Source organism: Egretta garzetta, unplaced genomic scaffold, assembly GCF_000687185.1.
Source record: "Egretta garzetta isolate BGI_Z169 unplaced genomic scaffold, ASM68718v1 scaffold51, whole genome shotgun sequence".
NCBI classification, from domain to species: domain Eukaryota; kingdom Metazoa; phylum Chordata; class Aves; order Pelecaniformes; family Ardeidae; genus Egretta; species Egretta garzetta.
This window is the reverse complement of record NW_009258549.1, coordinates 5,338,136-5,362,354: the sequence shown is the minus strand read 5'-3', so window position 1 is coordinate 5,362,354 and position 24,219 is coordinate 5,338,136. Positions and strand designations below refer to the sequence as shown.

At 38.4% G+C, this 24,219-nt stretch overlaps 1 protein-coding gene across 8 annotated transcripts in view; it reads left to right on the top strand.

Annotated features, from left to right (window-relative positions):
* LOC104134354 (activating transcription factor 7 interacting protein) overlaps positions 1-24,219 on the top strand; it is a 93,444-nt gene that overhangs the window by 47,366 nt on the left and 21,859 nt on the right. For 4 of the 8 annotated variants that reach the window (XR_004843181.1, XR_004843180.1, XM_035903248.1 and 1 more), the window contains exons 4-10: positions 3,215-3,360; positions 4,545-4,682; positions 6,488-6,553; positions 8,477-8,550; positions 9,100-9,188; positions 10,527-11,168; positions 12,751-12,818. Coding sequence is in view for 6 of the 8 variants with exons in the window: in XM_035903248.1 (XP_035759141.1) it covers positions 3,215-3,360; positions 4,545-4,682; positions 6,488-6,553; positions 8,477-8,550; positions 9,100-9,188; positions 10,527-11,168; positions 12,751-12,818 (1,223 nt within the window). In the remaining 2 variants the exon portion in view is untranslated. Of the gene's footprint in view, positions 1-3,214; positions 3,361-4,544; positions 4,683-6,487; positions 6,554-8,476; positions 8,551-9,099; positions 9,189-10,526; positions 11,169-12,750; positions 12,819-14,268; positions 23,015-24,219 lie in introns of those variants that run through there. The other 4 variants (XM_035903245.1, XM_035903244.1, XM_035903246.1 and 1 more) reach the window with 2 other exon arrangements.

Below are 24,219 nucleotides of genomic sequence, written 5' to 3'. Positions count from 1 at the left end.
AGCAGGAGGAATTTTTTTCCCTTTCGCTGCTGGTATACTGGTAGAAGCCCTTCTTGTTGCCCTTCATGTCCCTCACCAGATTCAGCTTAAGAAGAGCTTTGGCTTTCCTAACCCCATTCCCACCCACATCGTGCTTTTATCTTTCTCGTAGGTCACCTGTCCCTAGCAGATGGGGGCCTCCACTCCTTGCAGGCAGGGAATCACTTGCTGCTAATGCATGGTGTTGCTGCATGGCTTAGGCTTAACCAGTTCAGACATTTCACTAGGCACAGCTCCCAGCCATATATCGGTTATGAGGGCATTGAACCAAAACTGTCATTGCCCTGTACGTCTGCAGGCAGAGCAGGAACTGCTGTCCTGGTCCTTCTAGCCTTTGTCATCATGGGAGTCTCTACTTCCCATCTGGATAAGCTCAGGCTCTAACTGTACCTCCTTCGGTACAGCTGGGAGTTGCAGTTCTCAAGGCTGCAGGATCTTGGAGTGTATCCAGTCAATCTGTTTCTCATCATTTCTGATGCTGTGCCATCCGCTGAACTCCCATAGTTCCTTTAACTTGGTAATACAGCTCTCCCACTAGTTTGCACCTTCTGTAGCCAAGAAGCTCATCTCTGTCTGCCACAGCCTCAGCCAGAACGGGAGGCCCTAGATAGTCCCTGCAGCCCAAGACTTGCAAGGCTGTATGTTTCCCCAAAATAGCTCAGTCTGGGTGGTGGTGGTGGCTCTGACATTACCAGTAGAGTTGTTCTAGTGGCTGCTGGAGACCACACCATGTGGCACATCACCACTAATACTGAGTGCAGGGACCATCCCCTTTCTGTGCACCCCTCTGTGCAAAGTCCTGTGTTTGTTAGCTGCTCTCTGGGAGCTGTGCTCTTAGCCCAGCAGTAATCTAGGCCTCTCCCTAGTACCTGCTGAAAGGGTGTTTGAGCCTCCATAAGAAATCAGCTGGAACGTAAGCCCAAAGCACCCTTTGATCAAGAACAGCTGATGCAGCTCATTAGAAGCTGCTAGAGTTTACTAGAAGTCCCAGCCTCCTTTAAATAGCCTTTCCAATAGTAGCAAGTACCCTGAAGCTCTTCAAAGAGAATCTAACTTGCAGTACAAATAGATGTAGCATCTGCTTCAGAACAAATTACCTGAACACTGAACACTTTCTGTTAAAAATGTAAGTAGTTCTTGCATGTTATAAACTACTTGCGCTATTTAGTGGTTAGGCTTTTTATTAAAGAGATTGAATGTGGGAGTAGGAAAGAGTTGTATGGAAGATCCTAATAAACTTGTCTTAACTGGTCTGGGAATAGTGTTCTAACTATTCAGATTTTTTAAATTTTATTTCTACAAGTTTTTCTGATGGATGGAAGAAAAATGGAGATGTAGATTTTTTTTTCCCTTCATTTTCCACTGTTTCTGTCATTCTGAAAAAACAAAAAAATTCATACTTTAGATATTTATATTGCTTGCAAATATTCGGCATTCTGTAAATGTCTAGGAAGAGCCCTGTGGCCCTATAAAATTTACCTAAAATTTGAGGCCTACGCTTCCACAAACTTTTAAAAATAACCTAGACTGTCATGCAGATTTTGAAATATCACCTTTTAATAATTTTTAGTACATTAGTGCATTTTCAGTGCAACTCTCAAAAATCAGAAACCATCAGAAATCTAACTATCAAAAAATCAGACTATAAGAAATTTGTGAAGTTAGAAATATGACTCTCAGAGTGTATGTAATACAAGTAAAGAAAAAATGGCAGTGGAAAGTAACTATTTTGTATGGTGTTTTGGTCTCCAGTGAATCTTCACTGATGTACTACTAAATCTGTCTTTATGTATCATCCTCAGGTTTGGGGTAGAGGAGTTGGGGGTTATGGTCTCTGGTGTTTTGATGGTGGTCAGGTACCCACAGTATGTTCTGTAGCTTCCCTTCCTGATAATTTACCTAGGCTTCTTGTTTTGTATGTGGACCTCTAGGGAATACAGTGCCAGGAGCTGGAGAAGTGAGTGAGGTCTCTTTGCTTCTTTTGTGCTTCATTGCTGAGATGAAAATGACTTTTATAATATATAGTTCTGTTTTGAGCCTGTTATTTTGTTAGATTTTTGCTTTCCTTCTTACCCAAGAAGTAAGAAAAAGGCATGAATGTTTTTTTCAGTCAGGTGTTGTGTTTAACCCGAGCCGGCAACTAAGCCCCACACAGCTGCTCATTCACTCCCTCCCAGTGGGATGGGGGGAGAGAATCCAAACAGTAAAAGTGAGAAAACTCATGGGTTGAGATAGTGTCAGTTTAACAGGGAAAGCAGAAGCCACACAAGCAAAGCAGAGCAAACCAAGGAATTAATTCACTCCTTCCCATTGGCAGACAGATGTTCAGCCATCTCTAGGAAAGCAGGGCTCCATTACATGTAACGGTTACTTGGGAAGACAAAACACTGTAACTCCAAACGTTCCTCCCTTCCTTCTTCCCCCAGCTTTATATGCTGAGCATGACATCATATGGTGTGGGATATCCCTTTGGTCAGCTGTCCCGGCTGTGTCCCCTCCCAGCTTCCTGTGCACCCCCCAGCCTACTCGCTGGTGGAGTGGTGTGAGAAACAGAAAAGGCCTTGGGTCTGTGTAAGCCCTGCTCAGTAGTAATGAGAGCATCCCTGTGTTATCAACCCTGTTTCCAGCACAAATCCAAACCATAGCCCCATACGAGCTTCTGTGAAGAAAACTAACTCTATCCCAGCGAAAACCAGCACACCAGGGATTTGAGGTACAGGTTAAAGCTTCATGGTAGGTGGAAAAAAAGTTCATTGCTGACACAAGCAGAATGAGATGTAGTTTTATTTGGCTGGAATCCTAAGAAGAGGATTCCTTTTCCAGAAGAGGATTTAATTTTGCCTCTCAGAAGCCATGTTTCGTTATAGGATGGTCCTGATAGGAGGCAAGTTCTGGAGAGGGGAATGGGAGTGCTAGAGCCATTTTGCGTTTGGAGTGGTGTTTTGGTGAATCACAAAGCACAACTCCATAACAGAGCAGCAATGTACAGAGACCAAAGGGACTGTTGTTCTGCTTTGATGTCATCAACCATCTTGTTTTTCCAAAGGCATTCTTGCTGCTTTAGGATAAAAAAGCTTAAACTGGGGACAAATCAAACTTCATAGTAATCGCCGCATTCCTCAGATACCTATTTTTTCAAAGGTTCCTCATGAGCAGTTCCATCTGTTTGTTCCAGGTGAAGTGTCAAGGAGAAAGCGTTCCAAATCTGAGGACATGGACAGTGTTCATTCTAAACGTCGTCGGTACATGGGAGAAGATTATGAAGCAGAACTCCAAGTAAAAATTACAGCGAGAAGGGATGTTGACCAAAAACTACAAAAGGTAAATGGAGGTGCAGAGCAAAGATGGCAAACACATACTGTCGCTTGTCTTACCATCTTTGAATTAGCTGTCGTTTCTCACACACTCCCTGCTCCCCCAACACATGCTCTTTTTTTGTGCTTGAAAATTGGATGTAATTCAAATTACAAAGGTGTCTTAATTCATATAAAGCCCTATATAGCCCTACTTCTAAGAACAGACCAAGTATAATTTGAAAACTATGCTGCAAGAGTTGTATTTGAAATGTATTAAACACGTAAACTCTTAAATGTTATGTGACTATAGATGGAGAATCTTAGCAAAAGAGGTATTTCAGTGTGGTAAAGGTTTATATGTGGTGCACTTTATTGTTTGCCTAGCTTTAAAGAACGTCTGTTTCCAAACAAGAGTGCAGTCAACATAGTGTTTTGCAGATTTTTATGGAGCTGTTAATTGCCTGATTGCACCATTGGCATTTAAAGAAACCTATGGTCCTGAAGAAAAAAAAAAAAAATTGTGTCCTTCTTCCATCAGTTAGCTAGTGCATGTTGTGACTTCGTTAATGTAGGATGCAGAAAACTGACACACATTTGTTGCTTGTGTATTTTTGTTTCCTAAGAAAAATTTTTGCACTGCAATAGGTGTAGGAGGGACAAAAATTTAAAATAACAAGCATAACAAGTAAACCTTGTGGAAATAAGTCTCTTCTTTTTTCCATTTTTAGCTTTTGCAAGAAAAGCAATACAGGGCGTTTCTGCTAGGGGAAAATGCATCTCAGAAATAAAGTTTTGTTGAATGTCTTTAGTTTCTGTTCTTTGAATGCCAGTGTCCCTCAAGAACAGAAGAGTAAGAGGGAAAAAATAATTTGTATAAACACAGAACTTCATGAAAATATCCTCTGTTGTTAAGGCTCTTTTTATATCTAATAAGGTTTTATACACTTACACTGCAATGAAATGAATTTGTTGAATTAATGGAAAAGAGGGACAATTTGTATTTGCCAAAATAGCTGTAGAAACTTTTCTTAGCTGTGCAACCACATCCTTATTGGTGTCTATATATTTATTTGATTGACAGGGCACAACATTTGTCATTGTTCTGTTTGTAGCAGGATACTTGTTAAGAGTTGAAAATATTTTTATAGGTAGTCTCCCAAATTCTGGGATTGCATTGTTATTTTTCTTTTTTTTATAATAATTTTGCAGGTTATCCAGAGACTGTTAGAAGAAAAACTTACTGCTTTACAGTGTGCTGTATTTGACAAGACTCTGGCGGACTTGAAAACCCGAATAGAGAAAGTAGAATGCAACAAGAGGCATAAAACTGTGCTTACTGAACTACAGGTGAGTGGTTTTGTGTGTTGAACTGCATACTAGAGTCAAATTTAAAAATAAGTTCCTCAACATTTAGTAGTAAGTATCCTGTAGTTGTCAGTAGGCAAGCCATTTTGACCCCACAAAGGGAAGGGGAGGGAAGCAGCAAATAGAACCTTGCTTTTGAGTTGCAAAATTCTATTTCCCCACTCAGAAAGAAGAAAGCAACCAATTAATCATCAAAAAACCCCAAAGCAAATCTTCCTTCTGGCAGACTGATTTCATTAGCTGTTAGTAAACTGCTTTTCCACTCTTCTGTTCCATTTAGACATTCTTCAAATAAACGTTAAGTATGAAAATATATAATGCCTCTATGAAGCCAGAAATTTGCTTTAAAATGGAAACGTGCAGAAGGGAGAGGACGGTAGCACTGGACTTCGTAGAATGTTCAAACAAAGAAACATCACATGATCATGATACTTATCCACATAATTTCCCCAGAAACTAAATAATTATGTTCTAGCAAGGAAACAAATAGCTAGTGTTGAATGCAGGATGCTTTCTTGCATTCTTTATAGAAATGATGTAAATAGTTGTGAGATGAGGAACGTCACAAAAAATCAAAGAATTTTAAAGTGATGAGACAATGAAAAGCTTGTGTCATAACAAATTCAAACAATAAGGCCGCTTTACTTTACACGTAAAAAAAAGTTGTGCTAAGATGCTTTTCAGCATAGTTGTTTATCGGTGTCTTTAGCCATCAACTACAGTGTCAAATTAATAACATCGTATAAGGCCGTGAATGTGTTGATGTTAATATACTCGCAGTCTAAGCTTACGTGGTTTTATTATGCAAAGTGCTCCGGAAGACTTCTACATTGTAAAAGATAACAGAAATTGAAATATAAATGTAATTAAAGACAGGCTGTAATCATAGCCTGTCATGCTGCATTGTAAAAATGTGAAAGAGGTGAGGTTTCTAAATGGACCAGCTCCTTTTAGCTAAGAAGTTCTGAAATCATGGCATATGAAACTCACTGGTCTTTTAGAAAACTTCCATTCTTCTAGTGCTAACCTAGTGTTTTCAGGAGTTCGTAAAAATAATTTAACTCTTCTTTCTGTGGGGAGGGGAAAAAAAAAAAAAAAAGAAAAAGTACCTGCTTAGAACAAGTGGCCCAGCTACTGCCTCCAGAATAAGTCAGCCATCAGAGCTGCAACCTAGACAAGGAAAAATTAGGATCTTGTAATGCTGAGGTAATTACAGAAGGAATAGTCACCAAAGAGTATATTGAGGGAATTACAAGAAGTAAAGATGAGATATAAGAATGGTGCTTAAGAAGATAACGAACCTGACACATCAAATAGAGTAGAACAAAGCTGACCGGGGTGTGTGATATGTAGTGTATCAGTGAGAGGGAGAAACAGGATAAATGGGGGAAGAGTATATAATATGAAAGGCAAAAAGGGGTGCATTTTTCAATATGGTTGGTACGTAAGGCATTAAAACAGTCAAATGCTTTCAGTTGCTTTCATTCATGCAAGTATTGCGTGAACCTCTTCAAGATGGATTCTATTTGTGCAGCTGTGAATAGGAAGGAAAATAATTCAAGTTGTCTCTAAGATATCTTGATTGTGATACACGTGTGTGTCTTTCTGCTGCTCCGAAGTAATATAGTTGTACCATAATTCAAGGAAGAATAATTTCCCCTGATATGAAAATAGCCTGTGACTTGATGTCTTAATTATATATCTTTTAGTTTGTGTAATTTCTTTGATGGTTCTTGGGGAGGATATTTATGGTTTTGTTTGTTTGTTTTCATCTTCTTCCCATTTAGGCTAAAATTGCTAGATTGACAAAGCGGTTTGGAGCAGCCAAGGAGGACTTGAAGAAAAGACAGGAAGTAAGAACTAGATTTTGTTAAAAACAAACTAATTTCTTTTTTTCAGTTGGCCTAAACCTTCTGTTGAAAAATAAAGAAATTTTATATGCAGAAGGATGTGACCTGATTGTTCAGTGGTGTTCACAAAATAGGTTTTTCATGTTTGGTAAAGGCAGTGATATCAAAGAATAGTCTTCTAACATCTGTTATGTAACTCTGATTTGTACAGAAGGTTCTTTAGGCATTATTAGTGTGAAAGCATCTTAAACCATATGTAATTAAATCTAATTTACTTCAATATGAAGAGTACAGAGTAAATAAGAGTGAATCCCAGCACCTTGATTTTGGAGTGGAGCGGGGAGGAAAAAAATACAAACGAGTATTTCTCAGTGTCTAGAAGGAATATTTTGGATTAGTTACTGTGAAGAAATGGAAGCTAAAAGTCCATTAATGTTCAAGAAGAAATTTTTATTCTCATGCTATAAAAACCTGAAGGCAAGAGACTTATAAAAAGGGAGGATGTAGGACAGGGAGGCAGGTAGTACCAAGGAGGTTTTCACAGAATCACAGAATGGTAAGGGTTGGAGAGGACCTCAAGAGATCATCTAGTCCAACCCTTCTGCTAAAGCAGGTTCACCTAGAGCATGTTACACAGGACATTGTCCAGCGGGCTTTGAATATCTCCAGAGAAGGAGATTCCACAACCCCCCTGGGCAGCCTGTGCCAGTGCTGAGTCACCCTCAAAGTGAAGAAGTTTTTCCTCCTATTCAACTGAAACCTCTTATGTTTTAGTTTGTGCCCATTGCCCCTTGTCCTGTCGCTGTGCACCACTGAGAAGAGTCTGGCTCCATCCTCGTGACATCCACCCTTAAGATATTTGTATGTTTTGATGAGGTCCCCTCTCAGTCTTCTCTTCTTCAGGCTAAACAAGCCCAGCTCTCTCAGCCTTTCCTTGTAGGGGAGATGCTCCAGTCCCTTTATCATCCTTGTTGCTCTCCTCTGAACTCTTTCTAGGAGTTCCTCATCTTTCTTGAACCAGGGAGCCCAGAACTGGACACGGTACTCCAGGTGGGGTCTCACCAGGGCAGGGTAGAGGGGGAGGATAACCTCCCTCGCCCTGTTGGCCACATTCCTCTTAATGCACCCCAGGATACCATTGGCCTTCTTGGCAACAAGGGCACACTGCTGGTTCATGGTGAACTTGTTGTCCACCAGGACTCCCAGGTCCCTCTCGGCAGAGCTGCTTTCCAGCAGGTCATCCCCCAGCCTGTACTGGTGCATGGGGTTCAACCTCCCCAGGTGCAGCACTCGACACTTGCCCTCGTTGAATTTCATCAGGTTCCTCTCTGCCCAACTCTCCAGCCTGTCCAGGTCTCGCTGAATGGCAGCACAGCCTTCCGGTGTATCAGCCACTCCTCCCAGTTTTGTGTCATCAGCAAACTTGCTGATGTATGCTCTGTCCCCTCGTCCAGGTCATTGATGAATAAGTTGAACAAGACCGGGCTGAGTACTGAGCCCTGGGGAACTCCACTAACTACCAGCCTCCAACTAGACTCTGCCCCACTGATCAGAACCCTCTGAGCCCTGTCGTTCAGCCAGTTCCCAATCCACCTCACTGTCCACTCATCCAACCTACAATTCTTGAGCTTCTCTATGAGGATGTTATGGGAGACAGTATCAAAACCCTTGCTGAAGTCAAGGTAGACAACATCCACTGCTCTCCCCTCATCTACCCAGCTGGTCATGCCATTGTAGAAGGCCATCAGATTGGTCAGGCATGTAAAAGATGTCAAGTTCTCCTGCAGCGTTGGCTCCAGAAAATGTGTGTGTATCTCAGAAATGAATGAATATGAAACATAATGAAAGCATATATTTGCAAGCTGACTTACGGGTTTTTTGTTACGGCCTCTCTCTTTCTCTCTCTCTCTCCCCCTCTCTCTCTAGAATTCACCAAATGTACCTCTGTCTCCAGGGAAAGCAGCAAGTGACACTGCAAACACAAACAATGCAACATACCGGTAAGCAGTCCACATCACTGTGACCATGTTAAAATTCACGATAGGACACTTGAGATACCTAAGATAATGGATAATCCCTGTATTTTCTTTTTTTTTTTTTTTTATTAAAGTGCTTTTCCTTTTCCGTCATGGCTCTTTGATTGTAAAACCTGATTTTTCTTTCACAGAAGTCATAAATGGACAGTATTGAATCCATTCTTAGGTAAACTGAGATGAGTGTTTCAGTGGTTGAAAAATAATGGACAAAAATGGAATTTTAATTTCAAGGAAGGGAAGATTCTCATGGTGACAGGCAAACTTGGTGCAAGCACTTGAAAATTTACGAATAATTCTGGTTTGGTTTTTTTTTTTTAGTAGAATATCCAGAGTTAATTTGCATGGAGGGGCAGAAGACAAATGGGTTTAGAAAATACCAGTGAAAAGAATAGCTGTAAAAGCAGGGTTTTTTTCATCATTGTACTGTTCATAATTATACCTGGTGTGGCTCATTGAGAAATGCTAACTGAAGCTTTGTTCCATAGAAATGCTAACTGAAGCTTTGTTCCATAGAAATGCTGGCACAGTGAGGCAGATGCTGGAGTCAAAGAGGAATGTAGGAGAGAGCACACCAGCAACTTTTCAAGCCCCTGTGAATGCAGGTAAGAAACTGTCTGTGGATTATAAACACGCTTCTTAAAAGTTTTATTGCTTTCCATTAAATCAGTAACTAACCGAACAGCATAGAACTGGGGTTTATTACTTTTTTTTCCTGACAGCAAAAATTATTATTTTTAGGCTCCCTACCACGTTTGCAGTCTATATTTGTGTGGTGTGCCTAGGTAAGGGAAAAAAAAATATGTTTATTTGGCCAACCAGAATATGGTTAATTTAGTTGCTTCAGCAGACTGCTTGCTGGGTACGGCAGCAAGAACTTGCAGTCTCTCAGCTGCCGAGAAGTGAAACACATGGCTCACACGCCGTATCACCCCCTCTAACTAATGGCTACAGAAGTTGAGTGGGGAACTAAAGGAAGCCATAAGCCCCATTTCTTAAGGGAATCAAATTGAAAAATGGAATTCCTAGATTAGAATTTTATAGGAAATGTAGAAACAAAATTACCATTAATTACATTCATTGTAGTCACACCATCCTTGGTATTAAAAATAGTTTGCCTAATACTGAATGCTGAATCTTTTCTGCTGAATCTTTTCCCCAGAATCATCTCATAGTAGGCATATACTGGCTTTCTGTAGTGTATTATGCTCCTGATCTTTAGATGTAATCCTGAAATTTTGTTGCATAAAAGCGAGTATCTTCTCTGACACATCAATCTTCTGTTTAGTAGAACCTTCTAGATACAAGGTCCTATACAAAGAAAGTTAGTCCTAACTGACTTAGTTTTTCTTTTGTTTTCTGAAGGACCAGTTGTTGCACCATTTCTGTAACAAGTGTTTAAAAGCTATATTTCTTGTGTTTTCAACAGTTAAATCTTAGAGCTTCTTCAAGCGTGTCTGTGTCATAGTTCTTTGTATATCTTAATTTTTTGCCATTTGTATATAGTTCTTCCAAACAGAAATATGGCATTGACTGTATCTTTAGCTAGGCCATTGAATATCAGCGTGTACAACAGAAAGAGTATCTATAGCCTTTCTTTGCAAAAAGTTAATCATATACCACATTTTTCATAGAATCAGAATGGTTTGGCTTGAAAGGGACCTCTAAAAATCATCTAGTCCAAACCCCCTGCCATGGGCCAGGACATCTTCCTCTAGATCAGGTTGTTCAAAGCCCCGTGCAGCCTGACTTTGAACACTTAATAATGATAGGGCATTCATAACTTCTTCAGACAACCTGTTCCAGTGTCTTGCCACCTTTATTGTAAATGCCTTCCATTTGTTCTGTTGGAGTGAAATTTTCCACGGTTCAAATGCTTAAATTTGTTTGTTTTTTTGTTTTTTGGTTTGGTGGTTTTTTTGTTTGTTTGGGTTTTTTTATAGTGCCAGTTTCCAGTGTTGCTGCTCCTCCAGCAGTTGTCAGTGGACATCCTAAGCCTCAGACTACAGTGACCTCCACCAGCTCTTTGACAACAGCAGTTCTTCCCACATCTAACACCGCTACGGTTGTAGGCACCAACCAAGTGCCCAGTGGCAGCACTCAGTCAGTGTCTGTCTCATTGCAGTCTTTGCCTGTAATCTTGCATGTGCCTGTTGCAGTGTCATCCCAGCCTCAGCTCCTGCAAGGCCACACAGGGACTTTGGTCACTAACCAACAGTCAGGCAACGTTGAATTTATATCTGTACAAAGCTCATCTACAGTTGGTAGCCTCACCAAAACTACAGTGTCTTTGGCGTCAACTAACCCAACTAAACCAAATAACAGCTCGTCTGTGCCCAGTCCTGGTATTCAGAGGAACTCTCCAGCCAGTGCTGGGTCAATAGGCACAACATTGGCAGTACAGGCTGTTCCTACTGCACATCCTGTTGCCCAGGCCACAAGGACTTCTTTGCCCACAGTGGGTACTTCAGGACTTTATAATGCTACCAGCAGTCGAGCCCCCCTACAGATGAAGATTCCCCTCTCTGCTTTTAGTAGTACAGCTCCTATTGAACCACCCACCACCATTACAGCACCCAGAGTTGGTAAGTTGTGCTTGAATGTTGACACTGGGAAAGGAAAATACTTGTCAAAGGGAAACACAAAACTCCACTCCTGTGGAAGTTTGTTCGTTAGTATATTTTACTGAGATGTTTCTTCTGGGTTGCCTTTCTGTTGAAATTGTCAAGATCAAAATCATCTCTGTCATAGATGTATTTCAGCCGTGGTTGAAAGTCATCTCTCCTTAGAAGGAGTCAGCAGTGCAGCTCTGTACGCTTTATTTTATTTAGAACTTGATTTATATAATTCATAGCATGAAATCAGAAACTCCTATTCTACTATTAACAACTTGGTATTTATTTTTAATATAGCCTCTCAAAATAATCTGGCTGCCTTTCTAAGCAAAGACATACTGAAAAGAAAGTATAATCATTAACTTAATTTTTACAACACTTGAAAGTAAACAAAATGGGGGAAAAACTGCAACAAGATGCTAACCTAGTTCCAAAGAAATAAGTTTATTGTATTTCAAGTCTCTGAACACAATGAATGTTCAGATACCGTATCCAGATTAACTATTTTAAAATACTTTCCATCTTTGGCCATGCCATGATGATTCTCTGCACTTCTGATTTTACATACCTTGACGTTTTTTTTTCTGTGAGGTTCTCAAGATTTCTAAGTGAGTTGGAATTATAGCAAGTTTCTCATTGGCACAATATAGTGTGGAAATTAACTCAAGCAGAACTTGACATCATAACTAGTTTTATTTCATTTACCCATCTGTAAGTTACCTATGTTAAAATAAGTCTTCCACATGCCTTGTATTGATTTTTTAGCTCTGAAGCTAATATAATGATTTAATACAGCGTAAAAAGGGTTGTAACAGATCAGGCACAGTGACCAAAAGAAGGACCTATGTGTCCAAAAGTGTGTCTCATTTTTTGCAGTTCACATAGCCTTAGTGTATACCCTAGTAGTTTTCTCTCCAGACTTGAAACGCTGCCTTGGGCACTGTTGCTGATAAGCTCTGGTTAAAATGAGAAGGAATGAGAAGGAAGAATTTGGATTTAAATGTTTACACCAAATATTCAAGCAAATTCTAAGTTGCTAGTGTAGATATACATATGGCTGAGCTAATAAACAAATTCAGTCTCCCTGCACAAATCATGTCAGTTATGTATTGTGCTGTTTAACCATCCCTTGTTCAGGCAGGTTTTTGTACAAAAACGTTGAATAATTGCAACTTTTTTCAGTTTAATACCTTGTCAGTCTGCATACAGAGGGAGGAGATGTTGGAGTTAGGCTTTGTCCTCCAACAGGCAAGGGAGTTGTTCATAAAATATTTTGAATACGCTGTCAGACTTTCAAGGAAGGAAACTTACTGCTTCTAGTCTGAAAAGTGCCATTTTGCTTTTCCGTTATCTTTTGTTCCCTCTGAAAAATGGTAGTAATCAAGCTTTTGAATACTTATAATGGAAAATTAGGGCTGAAAAATGTTAAATGTGCCACATAGTTAATGTTTAGTATCAAACAATTTTGAATATTGCCTCCAAACTTATATAGTGGATAGCAGTATTTAGTACTGATTAGATACTGCAAATGAACAATTTCTTGACCCCTCAGAGAACCAGACAAGCAGGCCACCAACAGATACTTCGGCAAACAAGCGACCTGCTGAGGGAACAACACAGGTAGGTTGTTGATTATGTTTCTATATAAAGTTCTAAAGTTACAATCCACAGGAGAAAAGTTCTTTACCTTTATTGCTCATAATGAAACAATTTTAGTTGCTTTTTTGTGCCATCCTTTCTAGTTTCTGTCCATTTGTATTTTTCTTCTTCTGATCCAGAATATGACTTGGAACATGAGCTTCTGATAAACTTTACAGAAGTTTTCTGATAGTGTTTATGTAAGTAGGTGAGTTAGTAATTCAGGAGCGCACTAAAAATGTGTCTGATACAACAGAGCTAACATACAAAAGAAACCCCTGCCCAGTTTTTGTCTGAAGGGCTTGAACTTAGTTACACTTATTTTTTAAATCATTACAACTTTATCTTCACACTAATCCAGAAGTTAATAAGAATTGGGGTTCTAATATTTCATTGCCATGTGTCCTAGAAAAAAAAGGAAAATAAATTTTCTTCAAGAATAACTATGTCATGATAAAGGAGAACGTGCAGTACTTCTGGATTCCTCGTTTAAGATTTGTTGAACTTGCTTTGAAACTTAAAGGTTGACATTAAACTATTTAAAAATACTTCTAATTAATTCTATTCCTGCATACAGATATTTCACAAAGCACCTCATGCTTACATAGCTGTTAGCTGGAAGTCATTTTATTAAGGGGAATAAAATGAATTTCTTCTAGCCAAAATTTCCACATTTCATAGTGATTCAAGGTACAGTTAAATCTGAATTGTATTTGAAAGCAAGAAGAAAATATACTGGACAAGATTCTGTTTTTCACCTGTCGCAGAAATAGTCTGGCAAAGATAACCAATATTATAGAGTATAAACTGTGCCTCACTCTACCTTTTTATTAAGGCATTTCATAAAGAATGGTTGTTTGGAACTTCATTTTTTAAAGATACCTGTGGATTATAGCTATTAAAATATTTGTCAGTACTTGATATGTAGGAAATTCAGTACCAGAATGGATGACCGATGTACGGTTTTAAGATTTAAATTTTCAATATAAGATGCATATTTTGGAATTTTTCTTCTTCAGTAGAGCCTGAAACCCGGAAAAGATTTTCGAACAACAGATTGTGTGTGATAGTGGTATTTAGCAATGGAAGGTGAGCAAGGAGGGAAATAAGACACATGATGCTTTCCGGTTTTCAGTCTTGCGTTACAGTGTATGTTTCTGGGTTTGCTTTCAGTCAGATCAGTTAAAGCATGTGTAATGCCATGGTTAATAAAGAAGGACCTGATGCATTTTAATTGGCTAATGAGGTATGGAATTGACATGCCATATCATTTGAAAAATCCAGTTAATGCCACCTGCTTTTTGTTATGTAAAATCCAAAATATTATGTATTACTCCGCACTTCACAGCTCTCAGAACAAAAAGTAGTTCGCTGTGTGCCGTATACCTGTGGCATATTTGATGGTACAACTTTGATCAATTGTTTCGAAAAGCAGTTGAAACAGGAAGAGACTTCATCAGAAAATAAAGAAGCGGTAGAAGCAGCACAGACGAATTTTAACTTCCCCGAGGATGTCCTCTTTGGCTTGGAGGAAGAGGAAGAGGATGCTAAGAGCATCAAAAACACCCACAAGCAGACTGGCTGGGCAGCTAACCTATTAAAACAATGGCTGGCCAAAAATGGCAAGGATCCTAGCTTTGAATTGGTCCCAGTAAGTGAACTCAATGATATCTTAAGAGAGTTTTATTACACAATAAGGAATCATGATGGAAATACCTACAGTGTGGCAAGCTACAAGTCAATGCGTGCTGGCTTAAACCGGCATCTCAAAATGCCACCTTATAATCGTCAGATTTGCTTAATGAAGGACAAAGAGTTTGCTGGTGCAAACATGGTATTTGTGAGCGTGCTGAAGATGCTGCGCATGCAGGGAAAGGATGAGACTCACCACCATCCTCCTATAGCTGTTGAGGACTTGCGTAAGATTAAACAATCTGGTGTGCTGGGATTGCACAGTCCACTGGCACTTGTCAACAAGGTGTGGTTTGATTTGCAGTTGCATTTTGCCAAACGAGGGAGGGAAATTTTAAGAGATCTGGCTCCAGATGCTTTTGTTATTGAGAAGGACAAGAACGGGCGTCGATATGCTATGTTTAGGTATCCTGGCAAAGGAAAAAGTGGAGAAGATCCTCATAAAATGGGTAAAATGTATGATATGCCAGGGGATCCAAACTGTCCTGTTTTTTCCTTGGAGCTCTATTTGTCTAAGTTGCCTCCGGAGCCCCCTGCCTTTTACCTGCATCCTTTAAAGCTAACATCAGAGCAAATGCAAGAACAACCTGTCTGGTACAAAAGAGAACCAATGGGTGTGAACTACTTAGGTACCATGATGCCTAGGATAAGTGTGGCAGCCAGGCTCTCTCAACGATATACCAATCATTCTCTCCGAACTACCACCATCCAGCTACTGTGTGAAGCAGGACTGGGGCCTAGAGAAATAATGGCAGTGACGGGCCATCGCTCTGAGTCTGCTATTAGACACTACTGGGGAGCTGCCGAAGTTCGCTACAGGGCTTGGTCAGATATAACGGAGAATAACACCCCCAATTACCTATATAGCAAGATCCCAAATGAAGTGATAAAAGAATCACTATCTGGTGCCTCCACCTCTTCTATAAACCATGTTGTTCTAGAACAAAGCAAAATTTTGTTCCCTAAGAAATCTGTGGTGCCACCTGGCACTAATTCTGTGACTTTAGTCCCTGAGGGACACCCAGCTCTGAATTCCAAAAGTCCCGTCCTGTTGAACCACAGTTCTTCCAAGGTGTTTCTCCCCAAGAACATGGTCAGTGGGAACCTAACTGCTGGTCCCCTTCAAGGCTGTTGTAAAGAACCTGTCTTTATAAAGCGTGTGATAAAACAAGAACCAATGACTTGATGCTTCTGTAATGGAACTGGTTTCAAATGAATTGCTAAAATGGAAAAATTACCAGATTTGTTTTTTCATTTGGTCTACTAAGGAAATTTCTTATGGTCTAGTTCAGCACGAAGTATCCTGTTCGCACTCCTGAAGTGAGCTATGGAACAGAAACTTAAACAGAGCAGGGCCTGGAGTTTGTATGACTTTCTGTGGCAGCTGGGACTCTTAAGTGGCTAAGCAGAGCTGTTTTTAAAAAAATGAGAGAGAGATATTGATTTCCACTTAGCTGAAGAGCTATGCTTTCTTCACTAAGTGCATGGCTTTTCTGTTTTGTGAAGAGTGTATTTATTATACCATTTTGTGCCTGCTGGCACCAATGTAGCATCTTACAAATCAAATACTTGATTACTGAAGAGCACAGAAAAAGTAGAAGTTGAATGAAATAGACACAGATACACTACATATATATATATATATATGCATGAAAACACCTGGAATTGCTTGACCACTGTCACCCTCTCTGTTCAAATTGTTATTGGACCTACCAGAGGATTGTGCCTTTTTTTTTTTTTTTTTTTTTTTTTTAACATTCTTCTAAATTTATTTTCTCTGTGAGCTACAGATCTGTACTACAGGTCTTTCATTTTCCTATTTAATATTTCTGGCTAAGATTTCAGTCATTCTATTCTCCAAAGGCACTGTCTGATACAAATGATGTTAAAATTGGGATCTCTTCAGTTGTGCATGAAATGGGGAAAACATTGTGAAAAGAGTCGAGAACAGGTTTGTCACTTAAATGGCAAGTAATTAAGAGTTGAAGTGTTGTCTCTGTATATGCTTGTGAGAGGTTTTTTTGTATTTCCTCTCACCTACCCCTTCCATTGTCTTTGCAGTATAGTCTTTGTCAGTATAGTATAATTTACAAGAAGCACGTCCTGTTCTTCCCCACCAAACCCTATCCAAATACTATTTTTGGTTTTAACTTGTTTAGATTAGTTCAGTGTAGTAAATTGATCCTATCATTACATTTTTTGTTGGAGACTTTTACAGGTTAGAAATTCTCAGGATAGTGGATGTGAATTTTGTCAGAGAAATGAAATTGTAGTTTAAAAGGCTCTTTAGTAAAGAAAAATTACAAATTAGGAGGGCTAGTCATAGTTCATTTTGAATGAATCACGCTTGAGAATCGAACTCATGGTTTGTCTCTGCTATTCTATGCCATGACTTTCATCAGGGATTCTGACAAATAGGGAGATCTTCCTGTAAATAAAAATGGAAAACTGCTCATCAAATCACAAATTATGGTAGGTCCACTTTAGAAGAAGAAACAGGGTAGCATTTAAAACTGTTTTCCATTATGTTAACAGAGTGAAATGAGAATGGCTTCGTCCTTTTGAAATGCATGTGTATATATGTGTGTACACCCGCACACACACACACATGGTTTATCATGCTAAAGACTTCACTGGAAGTGTTCATGTGGCTCAGCAGTGGACAAAACAGAGAAAAATCCCAGCTGAAATAACAAAGTGACCATGATAAACTCTTAATTCTGTGGAGAACTTCCTTGCTGGGAAAGGCTTTCAAACATTGAATGAGATTTATCACTTTGTTATAGTCTGAACGAAGGACTTGATTCCTGAACTTTGACGTTTTTATCTTGGCTGATAATGTTTACCTTTGTGGCCTTGGGTAGGTTAATCATACTTACTGCATCAATTTTCCAAAGTGTAAGACCAGCACAGTGTGTTCCATTTTCTGATGGCTAACATTAAAGATGAAAAGGTTTTGAAAGTGCTATATTCATCTTATGTATTGTGTTTACAGACACTTTTATTTGCTGTTGTTATAATGATTGAGCTAGTTGATCAGATATAATTTAATATAAAAATTATTTCTGTACAATCCTGCACTTCCTTAGTTGCAGCATTAACTTTTACAACATTAACGACTAGAGGAAAGAAATCATGGATCCAGGAATATCACTTTGTCAAGCCTAGAGCAAATCAAATGGAAATGGTAAAAAAAGTAATCCTGTCTAATGGCTAGAAAGAAGGAAATTTGAAAAAACAAAGGGCAAGCAGTCCTTAAAATATAGCAGACCTGTGCAGTAGCTTATGCTAGGATATTTTAAAGTAACAGATTTCCAAATTTTAGGGATTCATAGAATTCATAATTCAGCCAGACTGGCAAATTTAAGTTCTTGTTTGAAAATATTTACTCTAAATTTCTGCCAAGATGAGTATGTATTTCCTCCCCTCCCACCCCAAAAAAATATTCCTATCTTTGTCTCAGGTAGTTATGCTTGTTCCAGCATACTGGCATTGAACATTTATCCTGCAGAAACAAGAAATGTGTGTTGCCAGGAGATGATTTTTTTTTTTGTTCCCTTTTGCTGCATACTGTGGTCATACTGACCACATGCCCTGCTCTGATCCTAACTGCATCTAGGTAACCTACTGTAACAGCATACTGCTGATCGTTTCATTCCTTAACACAAATTTAGTTGGTGATTTAAATGGAAAGGGGACTCTTTTGGCCAATCTGGGCATGTCTTTGATTCTTTCTAATTATCATTTGGCTTGTGACTTGACTTCCATTCTGTTGGCTCATAATTGGGGATATTTTTGGCTTCTCATTTGTTAAATTCTAATTCTATTGGCACCAACTATACAATGTCCTCTTACTACCTTCAGTTTGAACCTGATACTTCAAAGCTACTGACTGCAGTATTACTAGCTTTTGAATTTTGTATGGGAGAAAATTTTTTTGAAAATGAGAAAAAGCATTCCTGGTTTGGGCTGGAAGTATTATTGCTTCACAAGAGCTGTTGTCGGTGTTCACTAAGCGTTCCACTAATACTTGAATTAATTCTGATTAATAGAACATATTTCTAACCTTCCAGAACTGAAAAAGCTTTCTCCCGTTGCCCTCCTGCCCAAAGTGTTAAATGAATCTTTCCTATGTGTATTTTCTTTCTAGAAAAGCTGAAGTAGGCAAACAGAATGGGTGCTTCACTGCTTTCGTAAAGTCAACTTCGGCTATATGTACAGTAATATGGGGAGCAGGGGGTCGTCTTTTTTTTTTTTTTTTTTAAAACCTGTGAGAGAAAATTTCAAGTCAGTCCTGTTCATGGCAGTACAGGTTATGTTGTGTGAACATCACTAATTTTATCAAAATGGACATGAATTGGACTCCTCAGTGGCAGTATCAGCAAAGAACCTCAAGCAGCAGAATAACCTTTTGTTTTGTTTTGTTTTCCCCTTTCCATTTTATTTCCATTATAGGTGAAGCATGTTGGTGAACCAGCAGGTTAAGTGCAGTTTGTCTAAACATAAATTTAGACTTTGGCTGTAAACTTAATACGAAACTGTTAATTATAATGAAAATTCACTTTAAAAATCTGAATATAACAAATATACTTTGAAAGAAATTTATTGCTTATCACTCTTGAATTCTATAATTAGATCTTTTTCTAAAATAAGAATATTTCATTTCAGTTGCAAAAAACCAGCACTTAACCTTAACCAAGTCAACTAAACTAATTTTTTAAATAATGGCTGCCATGTAATTGATTAAATTCCATCCCCCTTGATGAAGATGACTCTGAAAACAGTGGGAAATGACTGGAACCTTATGTAGTACATCCATATATTTAGTCTTGCATCTCATTTTCATAATGAAGCTCTGATACTGGTGCTGTGCATCTAGAACTTGTGTTTTCTGTGCTTTTTCCTGATAAGTTTGGAAATACCTGCTGTTATGTCAAGGAGTACCTTAATTTTTCTTTTTATGAAGCTGGCACAGTATCTTACAGTATGTTAATTTGTTTTTATTCTTTTATTGCTATTTAAGTATTCATCCCCCCTGTACAGTACTGTGATCTACAGTGTGGGAGGTCTAGAAAGTAAATGTTCTTCACTGTGTGCACCTTCTCTGTGCCCCCTGAAGAGCTCTGTTGTGCACAGTGTCAAATACCTGAAGACATTGGAAGGATGCTTTGAAATTCAACATGTTCTTGGCTTTGTTGTGGTTTTAGTCTGGTACATCTCCTTTTTGTTGTCCTGAACTATACGGCTTCTCAATAGTTGCATACTGTTGAGGTCAGTATAGTCAACGTTTTCAGTAAGCAGCTTGGACACACGATTTTGCTGTATGACTGCTTCTCCTTTTTCAGGCTTCCTCTTCTTCCTGCTCTGAAAGGAATAGCCACAGGGATGTGGGAGGGGGGCATCTTACTGTGTTTGTGTTAGTCTCTCAACTTCAACTTTTTCCTGCATATGCAGAAGTTTAAGGGTTGTTATTCAGTCCCAGTCATTCTATTAATGGCCATTCCAGTGCCTCAGGTCCTAGAATTGCATTTCTGAAGACATGACAAGCACTTTTAATGTATTGGGATAAATATTATTGTTCCAGAGGCAAAGGCATTTTTAATTATATATAGAAATCTTAAGGATGGTTTTTAAGTATTTTATTATGAATCCCAGTTATAGATACAGGATTTATATATATTATATATAATATATAAATATAGTTACGGTATATGGAGGGAGTCTATGAAAGCAGCTTTTATTACATTGTAACATAAAATAACAGTGAACAAATTTGAATGGGGTTGGGTCTGTTAAAAATGGCTGACACAAAGTCAATCTGTTCAAGAGTGATTATGTGGTATTTATTAAAACCCCAGGTCAGGTGAATAGTCTCTTCTTCCCTCTTCCCCACTCCAGGTGCACCTTATCTTCTTACAGAGTAAATCTTTTTTCAGTCTAGATTTTATCTGTGCATTTCACCTTTTCACCTAATACTAGTTTTTTAAAAAATATCCACCAGTGTCCTATCCATTTCCCATTGTTTCTGACATGCCTTGATTTGTTTGGTTGAACTACAGTTTAATTTAAGCTATTTTGCTGACTATTGGAAATCCATCTGGTAAAATGTTAATAAAGTACATTTATAACTCCTATCCCTTTACTTTGCAATGTATAACAAACTTTGTGAATGTCTGTTGGGAAACAATGTGAACAAAGTGGATATGTCAGCTTACAATTCATAAGCAGCTATTAATTCTATATTGTTGAAGCATTATTGATGAATATGTTTCCTTGCATTTCATGGTTTTGTCACTGAAAATAAACATGCATAATTATATATGTAAAATGGGATACTTGATTTTTGTTTCTCACCCTGGGGTTATGTTTGTGCTGTTTAAAATGCAACTAGCTCTGCTCTGTGGAGTGGAACCTTTACCTGAGACTAATTAGAAATTTAAATTATAAAGAAGTTAGCAGGAGGACAGTTTAAAAGTCATACAAGAATGGATTCACTTGAATTTTGTTCCTTACAACAGCCACCCAATTCAGCTACATGACATCCTGTTGGGAATTCTTCAGATTATTTTTTTAATTAATTTTCTAAAGTGATTTGTCTTTCCCTGAGACCATATCTGTGTAACCTAAACCAACCCCAGTTACTGAGAGCGGCTTTCAATAAGTAAATACAATTGTGTTTTGTAGACTCCAATTTGTCATTTTGGGCCCCAGATTTGAGAGGAATATTAGAACAGTCTTAACTGATGATGTCAGACATGGTTAATGGCTTTTAAAAGTTGCATTAAACTAATGTGAAAAGTACTATAAATGAAATATATTTACTGATTAAGAAGATAATCTTCCATCATCCAAGACGGCCATCCCACATAATACTGTTGGGAAACTGTCAGTGGGCTTTGGGGAAACAAGGTAGATGTTTCACCTTAAAAGAATAAGAACCAGTAAAGAGATGTGTGTGTGCGCATGCATGCATGTATGTGTTTATTATATACCCTTTTAACTGTTTGATTAAGGAAAAACAAAATTGCAGCAGTAGATAACTACTTGAAGCATTGTGTCAAGTGTTCCTTTATGGCTTCTTGTTGGAGTTACGATTGCTAGTGCCTAAAACCAGCATTTCTGGCAACCAATTTCTCAACCTTCTTGATTTATTATTCTTATTAATAGGAGTAGCAGAGCCAACATCTACTCTTTGCACCAAAGAAACAAGAGGGTATATAATACATAGGGTTACTAAGACTGGTTATTCTTTTTTTTCCATGCTTGCATTGTTCTTGTTCTGTAGGAAGTGTTGCACAGTACCAATCAAGGGTAAGGGGAACACAGCAATCTTGTAATGCAATACGTAAAATGTCTGTCAATAGTGTTTTGAGTATTATACAAGTATGCAACCACACACTATCAAAGCATGTATTGCAGCCCTGTGAAATTTTGTTTGTGCAAACTGTGATCTTGATAAACTGCTGACTTTATTGCATTATCATTTTCATTTTTATCTTGGTAAGAGATGACAAATACGTTTGGTACGTTGTCAAATAAATTCTCATGACAGCTTTGCAAGGCTGGAATAATTACTTCAATTCTATGGGAGTTACTGCATTGGAAAAAAACCCTGTTAGTTATAAGTGATAAGTCTGACATTGAAGCACTTAGTGACTGAAATATGTTCAAAAATGTATTAAAATATAATTTCCACAGCTGCTTAGACTGTGCTTGAAATCTGTAGTTTTGTATATGGAAGACTAAAAAAGTAATATGGGCCTTATAATTATGCATACAAACACAGTATAACCACCCTTCCCACACACGCCTTGTTCCCAGAATATATTTTTACATCACTCCCCATAATTTAAGATTGACTTTGCTATTATATAACGCCTTGGTGCATCATGTATGACTGGTGGTATGATGCTTCATGGATTGTCTGTTCTACAACCCCCCAGCATTTTTTCTGTTGTGTTACTGTAGAAACTATTAATAATAAAATTGTCTGCACTTGTGTCAGTGTGCCACATGTAATCTTCAGAATTTTGATCTTTCCTACCCTGGAATTAATTTTTATTTTGCACTGGTTTTTTTGTTGTTGCTTCTTTTTTCCCTTAATTTTTCACTTTCACATACTGAAATGTTCCTTTATGAAAAGCAGGTGGCATTACAATTAATAGCTTTGTTATCGCTGTGTGATGAACTGAACCATGGCGTTATATAATACCAAAACTTTTTTTTTTTAATAGTATCATATATGAATAGAGAAGTGCATTTTGGAACTTTCTTCAAAATACCAACATTGACCTTTGGTTTTTCATGTGGTACAATACATGTGCATGTTGGCATGTGTATGTGTGTGGTTATATAAAATGATGTAACAGGTAACGCTTTCTGTTCAGTTTGTGTTTTAGAGACTTCTTTCCCAGCGTTGTGGTTTAACGCCAGCCAGCAGCTAAGCACCACACAGCCGCTTGCTCCCTGCCCCTCCTCCCCATCCAGTGGGATGGGGGAGAGAATCAGAATAGTAAAAGTGAGAACACTTGTGGGTTGAGATAGAACAGTTTAATAATTGAAATAAAATTATATTATTATAATAATAATAAATTGTAATGAAAAGGAAAATAACAAAAAGAGAGAGAAATGAAACCCAAGAAAGACAAGTGATGCAAATGAAAAGCAATTGCTCACCACCAACTGACTGATGCCCAGCCTGTCCCTGAGCAGCGGCCGGGCCCCTGCCAACTCCCCCCAGCCTTACATGCTGAGCATGACATCATGTGGTGTGGAATATCCCTTTGGCCAGTTTGCGTCAGCTGTCCTGGCTCTGCCCCTTCACAGCTTCTTGGGCACCTCCAGCCTTCCCATTGGCAGGCCAGTATGAGAAGCTGAAAAGTCCTTGACTGCTTAGCAACAACTAAAACATGGGTGTGTTATCAACATTATCCTCATCCTAAATCCAAAACACAGCACTATGCCAGCTACTAGAAAGAAAATTAACCCTATCCCAGCTGAAACCAGGATACCCAGTTTTCTTCAGTAGTTTGCCATTGACATATGTATTCTGTGATGCTCTGACTGCTTCTTTCTGTGTTAAACTTCATAATTGTAGTTATGGTGGAAGATGCCTCATTTTCTCAACATCATATCTACCGTATGTGCTTTGGCCTTTAAATTCAGTCTCCTTCCTTGTATTTGTTTTCCTCATTGAATTGGAATAGCTTTTTTTTTTTGTCCCCCCGCCCCTTTTTTTCTTTCTCTTTTCAAAATTACGAATGACAAAATCAACCTAATTTGCAGCAGTGCTGATCTGAAAAAGTTGCTGGATAGTAAAGCTAAGGTGATACTCTTTCTCCCACTACAGTGTATTTTACAACAGTGTGAAATGGTCTCAGCATGTGGAAAAACAGAGTGTAGCAAATAAGATGTTGTATGCAAAACATTTTAATTGCAAATGGAAGTTTACCAACTAGATGAAGAATAAAGATGTGACTATTAAAATTAGGAAGTCAGGAAAAGATGAAGTTCTGTATTTTTCTTGCTTTCTTCCTGATTTTTTTTTTTGCTCATGTTTATCTTTGAAACTGTGGCATTTCAGAGTAGGGTTTGTTAGGTTTAATGTTTAATTAAACTTTTTTCATTGCATTGTTTTGTATTAAGTTAAAATTGTTACACCACTGGCTGCTGTGTGAAAGCAAAGATTTAA